The sequence below is a fragment of the Lytechinus pictus genome, chromosome 3 (assembly GCF_037042905.1).
Source record: "Lytechinus pictus isolate F3 Inbred chromosome 3, Lp3.0, whole genome shotgun sequence".
In the NCBI taxonomy this organism is placed as follows: domain Eukaryota; kingdom Metazoa; phylum Echinodermata; class Echinoidea; order Temnopleuroida; family Toxopneustidae; genus Lytechinus; species Lytechinus pictus.
Window position 1 is genome coordinate 75105638 of NC_087247.1, and position 13968 is coordinate 75119605.

The 13968-nt window shown below is 36.5% G+C and overlaps 1 protein-coding gene across 1 annotated transcript in view; it reads right to left on the minus strand.

Annotated features, from left to right (window-relative positions):
- Positions 1 to 13968, minus strand: part of LOC129256695 (histone deacetylase 6-like) — a 117048-nt gene that overhangs the window by 62792 nt on the left and 40288 nt on the right. Inside the window, exon 22 of the mRNA XM_054894860.2 lies at positions 1071 to 1142. Coding sequence (XP_054750835.2) covers positions 1071 to 1142 — 72 coding nt within the window. The remainder of the gene's footprint in view (positions 1 to 1070; positions 1143 to 13968) is intronic.

Below are 13968 nucleotides of genomic sequence, written 5' to 3' on the forward strand. Positions count from 1 at the left end.
AGTTCATTGACCCTAAATGACCTTTGATTTTGGTCATGTGACCAGAAACAAGCACAAGATATTCAGGGATACATGGTTAATCTTATGTCCCAAGTTTCATGAACTAGATCTATAAACTTTAAAGTTATGATAATTCCACCAATACCCCCAACATTATCAAAGTTGATCCTAAATGACCTTTGACCTAGATCATGTGACATGAAACTTGCACAAGATGTTCAGGGATACTTAATTGCTCTTACCTCTAAGTTTCATGAACTAGATCCATAAAATGTCAAAGTTATGATCACAATACCCCCAACATGGTCAAAAGTTTGTTGACCCTAAGTGACCTTTGACCTTGGTCATGTGACCTGAAACTCAGGCAGGATCCTCAGTGATACAGTATCATCCTTATGTTCAAGTTTCATGAACTAGGTTCATATACTTTAGAAGTGATGACATTTCAAAAACTTAACCTTGGTTAAGATTTCGATATTGATTTCCCCAACATGGTCTAAGTTCATTGACCCTAAATGACCTTTGACCTTGGTCATGTGACCTGAAACTAAGGCAGGATGTTAAGTAATACTTGATTACCCTTATGTCCAAGTTTCATGAACTAGGTCCATATACTTTCTAAGTTATGATGACATTTCAAAACTTTAACCTTGGTTAAGATTTCAATGTTGACGACGCCGCCGTCGGAAAAGCGGCGCCTATAGTCTCGCTCTGCTAGACAGGCGAGACAACAAAAAAAAAGATTTGTAAGGAGATGGTTCAGATTGAAAAATCTTGTTGTTTCATTGTCACATACAAATGATTACTTTGTAATACTTGTCAATTTATTGTATCATTATTGATTGTAATATTATTCACTAAAATTACTGTAAAGGGGTAAAAGACACAAAATACTTTAAGTGATAAACAGCAATATCATTACTTCATGAAATAGCAAACAGGGAAAGAAAAACAATCATTATAACATCAATAAATTGTCTGCTAAAAGTTAAAGCCACAGGGGTGAATTAACCTACCAATGAAGGAGTTGATAGTTTATTTCCCAGAAGACATTGTAAAGAGAAACTGACCTGGTTTGAAAGGACAGCATCAACAAGGTTGAGAGTACATCCAGCGGCTAATGACGCACACAGATACGTATCCTATGGAATAAGCATCAGTAAACATTATAGACTCTGAGAAATAGCAACAGGTTGCTGTGAAACAAATGCATAAATACTATATTTAAATGTGAGGAAATAATTTTTTTTTTTTAATTAGCAATCTTAGAAACTAGAATTGTCACATAAATTTCCTTCAGAATCTAAGAACTTCTACAATAAAATCCAATTTATGACCATCATGCTATCAAAGTAGAAATGCTAACCTTTTGAATTTCCATTGTTGCAGTATGTTTTAAAGCAGACATGGCATACTGTTTATATTTAGGGCGGAATAACATTTTTAAAGTTTGTAATTGACCAGTTTGATAATGAAATTCTGGCATCTCAACTTCAAAGACTCTACAGTGCGTGTCAAAAAAAAGTTTACACTTTGAAAAAGCCCTGGGAATTAAAAAATATACAACACGTGGGTAATTTTTTCACATATAATCTTAGGTTTGGGTCTCATCTATCCAATGCAAGTAAAAGTTTTGACAGAATATTACACTTGAGTGAGCACTGTCCATTTTTGTAAAGCTCACAGAAATCTGTTTGCGCAGAAATGCTCGTTTTCACGCAGTGTCAAGGAGAAAGGGCGAAATCAAATTTACCCTGCGAAACATTTCTCATACATTTCCCTTGCACTTTTAGTCAATAGAAATTAGACGGATACATTCAAGCATTTTGTAACAATTTTGCTACCCAAATTGAAATTTCTACACTTAGTAAGCACAACCTTTACCCTTTTTGTGCCAGCTGGATCTGAGGACATAACTAAATCTGAACAAAAGTTTATATCAGACATCTCTAGCATTTTTTCACTAAGTTCTTATCATTTATAGTGGGTTTACATTTCATTTTTATTTAATACTTGTTTCTCCACACCTTTTCCAAGCTTTACAATGATTAACAAAATGAAAATCAAGCCTAAGCCATTTCATGTAAATCACAGCTCAGTGTAAAGCAAATATCGTCACGGTTGCCTCAGTGTGTGGGGGAGTGGGATGGGGCGCAATGCACTCTTCGAAGTGTTTTGGGCAAGGAAAAAAGTTTTAAAAGGTAAAAGATATCTTCAAATCAATTTTAATAGATAAATTCAACTTGTTCTTCATGATTAAGGTCTACTTTTATTCACATAACTATTTCAAAGTTCTGCGCAAATCATTTTTCACTAACTTTTCAAAAGTAAGTGGTGTTCACTCAAGCGGAGATATTTTTCGACAGTTAAATCGTCATTTGCTTAAATGTTAAATGGATCTGTACCAATGTTACAATGTGGAAAAATCTTCAGGATATTACAAATGTATAATTTTACAGGATTTTTTCTAAGTGTAAACTTTTTTTTGATATGCACTGTATATTAAATCATTTAATAAGTACACATATCAAAAGGAAAATTGAGCCTATTGAAATTTCCCTAGGAGTGGGCTATACATGTACATGGGTCAAAAATACTTTTTTTGTAATTTCAATATGACAACAGTTTTTTTTAATTCCTTGTAATGAATCTCAACATGAAATGACAATATTTTTTGTCTCGGGTCCGAGAAAAAAGTGTGCCGGGCCAAAATCCAAAATGGACGCCAAAATCCCCCAAAATCACAGTTTTGGCCACAACTTTTTTATTTGGTGGTCAATTTCTCTGGTTTTGGTGTCTATTCATATGTTTTTTGGGGGCAGGCAATTTGTTTTTCCTATAATTAGTACTTTTAAACCATTATTTGTAGAGTTAGAAGGTAATTATACCTAAATTTTCCCATTTTTGTAGCCATTTTTCAGCCAAAAAGTAGGTTTTATCATCCTGGGGTTCTGGGATATTAGATGGTACTAGGTCAACAATAGCAAGCAGCTTCATATAGCTATATTGCTTTTATTCCTCCACTTTGGGTTTTACGGATATTTGTGAAATATATCTGATTAAATAAAAAAATGTCAATTATCCATTGGGGCTATACAGTATACATATGTACAATGTACTGTACATACATACTGCACTGCATAAATGCATTGGCCACCATGACAGATAACAAGGCTTGTATAAACTATAGTGTCATAGAAATGAGCTCTCAGGTTTAGAATTAGATGCCTCAGAAATTGAAGATATGTTTTGTCTCAGAAATTGAGGACATGTTTTGTCAAAATAAATATGCTAATTCAGGGGGCGGAGAGAGGTAATTTACACTGTAGCTATTCTGGGCCCCGTTGCATAAAACTTTACCATTATGTTAACTTAACTTAATGGTAACTTGCATGCAATCCTTTATTCTGATTGGCTGTTGATCAGCGTTACCATGATACTAGTAGTTACCTGACCCCATAAACATAGGCCACTTAGACTCCAGAACCAGGTTTAAAAAAAAGCCTCAAAATGAAGAAGATATGGCTAAAAATGTGATGTACGTATATATATATACATGTATGTGATATTTACATGTAAGTGTAATTTACGTTGCTTGTTTCACCATGTACATCAGCTGACAAGGAATCAAATTCACAATCTAATTCTAAACCTTTGAAGCTCATTTCTATGACACTATAGTTTATATACAGGCCTTGTCATATGCCATGGTGGTCAATGCATGGATATATGCAGTGTAGTATGTACAGTGCATTGTACACCATATATCCCCTATGGATAAATTACATTTTCTTTTATTTGATAAGATATATTTCACAAATATCCGTAAAACCCAAAGTGGAGGAATAAAAGCAATATAGCTACATGAAGCTGCTTGCTATTGTTGACCTCGTACCATCTAATATCCCAGAACCCCAGGATGATAAAACCCACTTTTTGGCTGAAAAGGCTACAAAAATGGGAAAAATTTAGGTATAATTACCTTTTAACTCGACAAATAATGGTTTAAAAGTACTAATTATAGGAAAAACAAATTGCCTGCCCCCCAAAACATATGAATAGACACCAAAACCAGAGAAAATGACCACCAAATAAAAAAGTTGTAGCCAAAACTGTGATTTTGGGGGGTTTTGGCGGCCATTTTGGATTTTGGCCCGGCACACTTTTTTCTCGGACCCAAGACAAAAAATATTGTCATTTCATGTTGAGATAAGGTAAAAGGAACACAAAAAAACTGTTCCCACAGTAAAACCAAAAATCACCCATTTATAGCCCACTTATACAGTATCATAAATACTAATGATTTTTCCTGACGCTATTCAAAAAAAAAAACTTGTGGAAAGCAATATCTCCACATTATAGTTTATGAAAAATGTCAAAATTAAATCAAAACTTGTTATTTACCTTTTTTTCAAATTTTTTTTTTTCATGTTGTTGTGACTGACTTTGTTCTAAAATCTAATTTTTATCAATATTAAATGAGAAAGTATATAAACTAAGGGGTTAGGATGTGAAATCAGAAATGTTTTATTCATATCACCACATGAGCAACTTTTCTTAAATGACCTTTCTCATTTCTCATTAGGATTAACACTTTTCAAATGAAGATTTTGCTTAAGCTTTCCTGACATAGCATTCTGTGGTATTCAAATTCTCGCAAAGAAAGTCATGGCATATACCAGGTGACTAGAATAGTTTGTCAGTGATCAAGTTTGGAAATCATCACTTGTATTGATTGCTTTTGCAAGTACTAAATTTGTTGCTTTTCAGTGGATGTAAAAAATGAATACATGAATAATCATCAAATCACGAATGTGGGTGATTAGATTTACCTTGAACAGATTAATAGCAATGACTAGATGTAGTGCACATTTACTAAGCCTGTTTTCATGGGTTGGCAAATTTAATTGTTATAAAATATTAAAGTACTATCAGAATAAATTAATGGTAAGTAATATGATGCACTTGTGTAAGTGTTCCTGCACAATGTAATCAGCATTATAGTATGCCATTCCCTTAGTCCTCCCAGTTTTCTTTTTACATCGCCTACTTAGCTTGTTATACGCGAGCAAATGGGAGAATGAATGTCAAACATTTGTACCGTTGCACAAACACCATACCATCCAAAATGTACCGTTGCACGGCTTTAGGATGTGACATCACAATATGATTCAATTCATTGCGCTCAGTAAAAAATGAAGGTGAACTACGCGTATATAAGGGCTGTTATAGTTAGGAAAATTCTCCATATCGATATATCGCTAAAAATATCCTTCCGATATCGATAACAAATGACAAAAGAATATAATACGCATTTTTTATGCATTATAGTGATGTCACATACTCGTGTTGGTCAAAATTTGTATCTGCCACTGTACCAAAAACGCTTTAAAATCTGTGTTCATCGGATGTAAATGAACACCATCTTTTAACAAACTTATTTAGCATAAATACATCCTCACCTTTCACGTTATTAACATTATTTTAGGGTCGGATGAAGTTTAATCGATAATTTGGGGGCTTTTTGGACATAGTTCTAAGCAATCAGCATCTTTCGCCCATCCGCCATATTGATATGGTGCCGTGTGCTGCCTGCGACGTTAGTTGGTACTTAGCTAAAATTCAGCCTGCGCTTGTGATGTTTTTTATTCGATTGAATGGAGTCGAGTGCAGTCACAATGTTTGGATTGTCATGATTATAGTGAAGTGGAGGTGAGATCATGTTTTGTGGCTAGTAAGTATTTTTATTTTGTTGAGATTTTTGAGTAATTTCTGTTGCTTTTCTGTGCAGTACTGCAGTTTGAGAAAAAATAAATTTTCCATGATTTTCCGTTTAAAGAGCCACTTTCAAAAGGCTGTTTCCTTGAATTCCGTGAAATCGCAGAAAATCACTGTGTCCCTACATAATAGCGGGTATCATCGACAATGAGTGAAGAGTTATCGATATCGCTAAGTGGCAAAAAACAAGCGATTATGGACAAGACTAGTGATAAAGACGTAATTGATAACAGCCCCAACGTAGAGCCGGCTGGCTAAATGCGCAATGCTGCCCGAGGTCATACAAGTGCGCTTGTGGGATTTCGCTTTCAATATTTTTGCTCCCTTTTCATAAATTACTGCAGGGAAAAACTTGTTGTTTTTTTTTCCATATTTTCGCTTAACTCTGAGGTGTTGTACAATGCAAATAGTGAATATTCTTATTCTTGCAATGGTGCGAGATTTCGCATGTGCTAAACTTGTTAAATAGAGCATCTTTCTTTAACCTCATGCGAAATCTTGCACCATCGCACTCATGCCTATTTGCTATTTGTACACTATTCTCTCCTCACCTCACAAAATGTTCAAGCAATGAAGATTTGAGAGCAGATAACATTTTGTTATACATGTATATAAGAAGAATTGTAGGAGCAATTACATTCATTTATTTAGTTATTTCCTCTTTAAGGATATTCACAGCATGATTAAGAATATTCCAGAATGTCTCATAGCTTTGTGAGGCATGCCTACACCTATTTAAAGGCTGAAGAATTTTGTTATATCTGAATAGAGATTGCTTTACAATAGACTTGTAGTGGCAGTGAAAAGAACAATAGGATTAGCTATTTTGTTTACATCGTTAATTTCACTGAGGTCATTCAAGAATGTTCTAGAATTAGACTGCTCTAGAAATGGGCAGAATGTTCTTTTTGTAGACAATACTAGAAGCTTCCAGAATAGTAAATAATTTGTATATAAGCTGGCAGTTTCTTCAAGGACATCATCACATCATATCAGATCAGAACTCAGAGTTTCACACCAGACTTTATGTCAGAGCATAGATTATTTCCACCTGGAATACAACATTTATCTTCTGTGGATTATTTGCACGCCATCAATGAACTGTTTACAGTTACTTTGAAAGAGGAATTCTCAGTTCTCATCGAGATCAACAACCCGTTTTAATGAATGCTTTCAACCCATGGATTGCTGAAATTGACTGTTTAATCATCATCAACATCGTCTTCACAGACATTTCAACTTGTTACAGTGATTCTTGTTATTCATCGTGCTTCAACATCAATTTAATCATCGCCAGCATTGTGGACATTAATTTAAGGAACCTTTGCCAGCCAACCTGGATACTATCATTTGGAATAAATTAAGAACTGACACTTCAAGAGTTGTAAGATCAATATTATTTTTTTTTTAATAGTGATCTATATATTTCCTGTAATAAAAGAAAAGGAAATCAAATTTAAAACTAAATTTTCATTATTTGTTGCAGTATCGTAACAAATAATTCTGGGGGCTTGTCCGGGAAACGAAAGCCAATTTGTACAAAAAACCAATTTGAAAACGAAAGCAAATTTGAAATCGAAAGCCAATTTGAATTGAAAACATTTTGGGAAATTTTGGATAGTTCTAGAATATACTACACTATGTTATCACTTGCTTGTATTTCTGTATATTCCACTATGGCTACATTTGATGTTGAAGAATTTCTTGCAATGACAGAATTGTCATATGATCATTTGAAGTCACTGAAGAAAGATGATTTGATAACAGTTTGTGATCATTTGGGTGTATCTCTAGCCCCAGGTTTAAAGAAGGCAGAGATAATTGACTTGTTAGCTCGTCACATGAAGCTTACAGATGAGTCTGAAACTTCTATCAATATGTCAGAAGATGCTCAGATCAAACTGGCAAATATTGAATTGGAAAAAGAGAAAGTCAACCTTGAAAAGGAGGAGATAAAAATGAAAGAAAACCTTAAAAAGGAAAGAATCAGAGAAAACATTGAAATGGAGAAAATGAGATTGGAGTACCAGTTAAAGTTGAAAGAAATGGAGTTAGCTCATGCAAATACTAATACTAACTCTGTTCAAGATAAATCTCTCCAAGTCTTTGATGTGGCGAAAAACATTCGCCTTGTGCCAAAATTTGATGAAGAGGGAGTTGATACATTGCTTGTTAGCTAGTCACATGAAGCTTACAGAGGAGTCTGAAACTTCTATCAATATTTCAGATGATGCTCAGATCCAACTGGCAAAAATTGAATTGGAGAAAGAGAAAATCAGAGAAAACATTGAAAAGGAGGAGAGAAAAATTAAAGAAAACTTTGAAAAGGAAAATATCAAAGAAAACCTTGAAAAGGAAAGAATCAGAGAAAATTGAAATGGAGAAAATGAGATTGGAGTACCAGTTAAAGTTGAAAGAAATGGAGTTAGCTCATGCAAATACTAACCCTACTAAAGATAAATCTCCCCAGGGCTTTGATGTGGCGAAAAACATTAGCCTTGTGCCAAAATTTAATGAAGAGGGAGTTGATACATATTTTGTGTCATTTGAAATAGTGGCCAAGAGACTGAATTGGCCCGAGAAATACTGGACTCTTCTCCTCCAAAGTGTTTTTGTTGGAAAGGCTGCAAAAGTCTATTCTTCACTCTCTGAAATTGAATGATCATGTGACTATGCTACAGTGAAAGAAACAATTCTCAATGCATATGAGTTAGTACCAGAAGCGTACAGACATAAATTCAGGAACATGCAAAGACAATCAGGCCAGATTTATGTTGAATTTGCTAGGGAACAAGAAATGATGTTCGATATTAGTGGTATAGATCACTGAAAGTTGACAAAGATTTTGTTCACCTTAGGGAAGTTGTCCTCCTAGCAGAATTCAAAAAGAGTCTTCCTTTTGGCATTAAATCTCACTTAGATGACCATAGAGTAACTGAAGTCAGTAAAGCAGCCATAGTAGCTGATGAATTTGAGGTCACACATAAAGGTAGTGGCCTCCTTTCAAGAACTATTGGAAAAGGAAAGGTAAAGGGTCATTTGAATCCCACAATAGACCTGGTGAGGGAAAATATGCTAATAAATAATAATAATAGTACAGTTCTTAAATACGCATAACACCTACAGGTCTCTATGCGCGAGGAAAGCGAGAAATATTGTTAGAATTTTAAATTTAAATATTAGACATCAAATAATTATACATAATATCAAAGAATATTAAACATGGATTGGACCTACATGCGACTAAGTTAAATATTCTGAAAAGAGGTGGGTTTTTAATTGTACTTTGAATTTCTCAAGCTGGGTAATATTTCGCAATGTCAGTGGTAGAGAATTCCATTGTGCTGGTGCAGCTTTTTGGAAAGCCCGATCCCCATATGATTTGGTCTTGACAGTAATTTCAGAGAGAAGATTTTGCGAGCCAGAACGGAGATTACGCTTGGGTTTATGAATTTGGACAAGTTCTTGAAGATAAGCAGGGGCAATACCATGAATACATTTGAATGTTAATATGAGAAGTTTATATTTGATCCTTGATCGAACGGGTAGCCAGTGAAGGTCAGATAAGATAGGGGTGATATGTTCAAACTTTCCTTTTCGAGTTATAAGTCTAGCAGCAGAATTTTGGATATGTTGTAATTTATCGAGAAGTGATTCCTGTATTCCGAATAGTAAACTATTATTATTATCTAAGTGACTTAAAATGAAGGCATGTACTAACTTTTCAGTAGTTTTCCTATCAAGATATTTTCTCATTTTCCCAATTTTGTGTAACCCAATTGCAGCAGCCCTACAAATACTGTTAACATGGGACTTCATTCCTAGTTCATTCTCGACAATTACCACTAGATCCCGAGCCTTGGAGACTGGCTGAATGATAGAACCAGCAACATTCAGAGTTGAAACATTATCCGAGTTTCTGTGACGAGATGTTATGTGCAAGATCTCAGTTTTCTCAGAATTCAACTTCAAACTATTGCTAATTGACCATTTCATAATTCCATCTAAACATGACTCTATCTTAGGGATAATTGAACTACGGTCCCTATCTGAGAACATCGTATATAACTGGGTGTCATCTGCATATACTATTCTATCCATACCATGCTTCTCAATTCTGGATTCTAGAGAAGCAGTATACATTATATAACACAGCAGTCCCATTGCTAGCAAGGACAAAGACACTTACAAGAATCAGGCTAGTGGGGGCACAGAATAAACCAAAAGGTCTGAGAGTCGTAGTTCCAAAATTTGTACTCATTGTCATAAATCGGGACATTTGAAAGAATCATGTTGGAAATTGGTTGGAATGCCAACCAAAGTTAAGAAAGACATGGGTTTTGTCAAGCAAACAAGTGTTCCCTTGATGGAATTCGTCCCATCAGAGCCTATTCAAGAGGTTGAGAGTGTTTCTCTGGTATTTGCTGATAAAGTCAAGCAGGTTGATGAAAGCTTTAGAAGCTTTTTGTATGATGGTGAAGTATCCCCTTGTTTGGCTGGTGCTGCTGGTAGGTCAGTGATCCTTAGGGATACAGGGGCTGCACAGTCCCTGATGGTACCAGGGGATTTGGCTTTTCCTCCGGAGAGTTCAGAGAATGCCAAAGTCTTAATTCAAGGTATTGGCCCAAATTACATGTCGGTTCCTTTGCATAAGGTCGACTTAAGATGTGACCTAGTTAGTGGTCCTGTGACTGTTGGTGTCGTTCCAGAATTACCCATGGAAGGTGTTGATTTCTTGTTAGGTAATGACTTGGCTGGAGATAGAGTTGTTGCATCTCCAGTGGCTTCGGAGAAGCCGGTTGAGGTAGCTGAAACTGAATTGTTGCAGGAAGATTTTCCAGGGATTTTCCCGGATTGTGTTGTTACTAGGTCTCAGACTCGTAGAGCTGAAAAGAATGATGCGCATTCTGCTGATGTAGAGGAGAGTACTGATGTCTGGTTAGCTGAAACCTTTTTCAAGGATTTGAATGGGGATAGTGTTGAAGGCTCTGTTGCAATGATAGTTTGTTTAGTAAATCCTCCCTTGTACAGGCACAACAGGTAGACCCAGAATTGAAAAGCTAGTCACAGAAAGCATGTTCTGAGGCTGAGAAGGTTCCTGAGTGCTTTTATGTCAAAGATGACATGTTGATGAGGAAGTGGAGACCTTCCCGGAGACCAGCTGATGAAGATTGGTGTATAATTCACCTGGTAGTAGTTCCTCCCTGCTACCGCACAGAGATTCTGAAAATGGCTCATGAGTTACCTATTGGCCTAAGATGCACAAGGATGTAGTGCATTTCTGTAAGACATGTCATACAAGTCAGATTGTTGGTAAGGCACAGCCTTCTATCAAGCCTGCTCCATTGATACCCATTCCTGCATTTGATGAACCTTTTACTAGGGTTCTTGTTGATTGTGTTGGACCCTTACCCAGAACGAGGTCGGGTCACAGATTTCTCCTGACGATTATGGACTTGTCTACACGTTTTCCAGAGGCGATACCTTTGAGGAGTATCACTGCAAAGACAGTGGTACAGGCGTTAGTGCAGTTTTTCACTCAGTATGGTCTGCCTAAGGAAATTCAGTCTGACCAAGGGTCAAATTTCATGTCAGGAATATTTCAGCAAGTGATGAGGGAGTTGGGAATAAAGCAGATCAAGTCCTCTGCTTATCATCCACAGTCCCAATGAGCGTTAGAACGCTATCATCAGACCCTAAAGACCATGATTAGGGCTTACTGTGAAGACTATCCCGATGACTGGGACAGGTTTCAGTCCATTTGAATTGGTCTATGGTCATGAGGTAAGGGGCCCCCTAAAGCTTATCAAAGAGAGGTTTATGGTTCAGGATGATGATGTAAACCTTCTAGACTACATATCAAAGTTTAGAGAAAGGCTCTCAAAAGCTTGTGATGTGGCTAAGGAACACTTGAAAGTGTCGCAGGGAAAAATGAAAGCTCAAGCTGACAAAAAGGCAAAAGAGCTAAGTTTCAAGCCTGGAGACAAAGTGTTAGTGTTGTTGCTTTTGCAAGGTGAGCCCTTGAAAGCTAGGTTTAGTGGTCCCTACATAGTAAAAAAAAAATTGAATGATGTCAACTATGTGATCAGTACCCCTGATCGAAGAAAGTCTCAAAGCGTTTGTCATGTAAACATGTTGAAAGAATACTTTGAGCGAGAGGCTAGTCAGCCAATAGGTATAACACAGGTCAAAGAAGAAGAACATGTAGATGTACATGAAGATGAATGCTATGGAAAGACAGATAATGAATTGTCTTATACAGATGTATCTAAGAACGAACCATGTGGTGTAAAGTTGTCTAACTCAGAGATGTTAGGAAATATGGATGAGGCATTTAAACACCTGCCTGAAGATCAGAGAAATGATATATCTGGCCTGTTAAGAGAATATGAAAATGTGTGTAAAGACAAACCAGGTCGTACACCTTTAACTGTACATGATGTAGACGTAGGTGATGTAAGACCTATCAAACAGAATCCTTATAGGCTCAATCCAAGCAAGTTGGAAATGGTGAATAAGTGAATATTAGATAATGACATAATCGAACCGAGTCAGAGTAGTTGGAGTTCCCCTATTCCAAAGCCAGACAGCTCTCAGAGATTTTGCATTGATTACTGAAAGGTAAATGCAGTAACTAAAACTGACTCGTACCCAATTCCTAGGTTAGAAGATTGTATTGATAGAGTTGGAAATTCTGCCTATATCACAAAGATAGACTTGCTTAAAGGATTTTGGCAAGTGCCACTGACTGACCGAGCCAAAGAGATGCCTTATTTCAATGCAAAGTCATGCCTTTTGGAATGAAAAATGCACCAGCAACCTTCCAAAGGTTAACAAATCAAGTGATTGCTGGGCTTGACAATTGTGTCGTATACATAGAGGACATCCTAGTGTACAGTGATGATTGGAATGATCATCTGGATCATTTGAGAGCACTGTTTGACAGGCTGGATAAAGCCAACCTAGTAGTGAATCTGATGAAGAGTGAATTTGCCAAGACGAAGGTCACATATCTTGGTCATGTGGTTGGTAAGGGGCAAGTGCTACCCACCCATGGTTGCATTACTGCCGCTGTGCACGGTAAAATCAAGGCATGTCGCATGCAACTCACTCTATGAGCTGATCCTTCCAAAGAATTTGGAGATTCCTAGAGTCCAGATTAACCACTTCCATGCACATAGCTGAATCGATATTGCTACATCTATTATTATCTCATAAAATTATTCCATTTCACTTATCGATCCATATGAAGTCCATTTGGAGACTTATTTGAGCACTCTATTCCCCTCTGTTCCTCATCTTTTCTTGCTCTTGACGTCGCGCGGCTTGTCGAATGACAACATCAATTTTTGGCCTAAAGAGGGCGCGCCATTTATATTCATATCAAAGACATGACAAGGGAGAGACTAGGCACCTAAACTATTTTACACACAAATCGCTGCAAAGCATTACGCGAAGTCCGTAAAGTGACCAATCTTTTCATCGTATAGACTTCGGTAGACCATATTATTGTTGACGTTCGTTTTAGCCACCGAACTGGAAATACGTATTTCCAGTTCAGTGGTATAGCTTGTACTGCTGGTTTCGTTCCAGGTACGTAAATTTTTTTTTTTTTTTTTTTTATTAGTCGTTTTAAATTATTTGCAAAAAAGTGTTATCATCGCCAATAATAATCTTGAATTATGTTTATGAAGGTATTCCATTTATTGGTGCCCATAATTAGTCAAGTAATCATAAGAATTGCGCATTCAAAGAATTTAGACACGGTTATAAAATTACCGAGGAGCTGAATCAAGGTTGTGAAATTTATTAGCGCCACCAACAGGCTTCCTTGTATTTCCATAGAAGAGACATGCGAAGTCACTTTCCAGGCCGAGGTAAGCGAATTTGCTCTTTTTTGTACGATTTCGATTTTCAATTACAATATAGAAATTATGATTGATTACCGGAAAGAGCCCCGATGAGTAGCGAGAATGAGTTTCGGCAAATATTACTTCTGCACTGAAGCGATGTTTGCCGACTACTTAAAAATCCAGGGTCAAACGCGGTACGGTGTACGAGGTTAGACCTCGTACTAGTGTGAGTGCGTGCTACTAAGAGAAGCCAAGATACAAGCTATCTTAGACTTCCCGATTCCCACAACTAAGAAAGAACTGCTCAGATTCTTAGGTATGAGCGGCTTCTACAAGA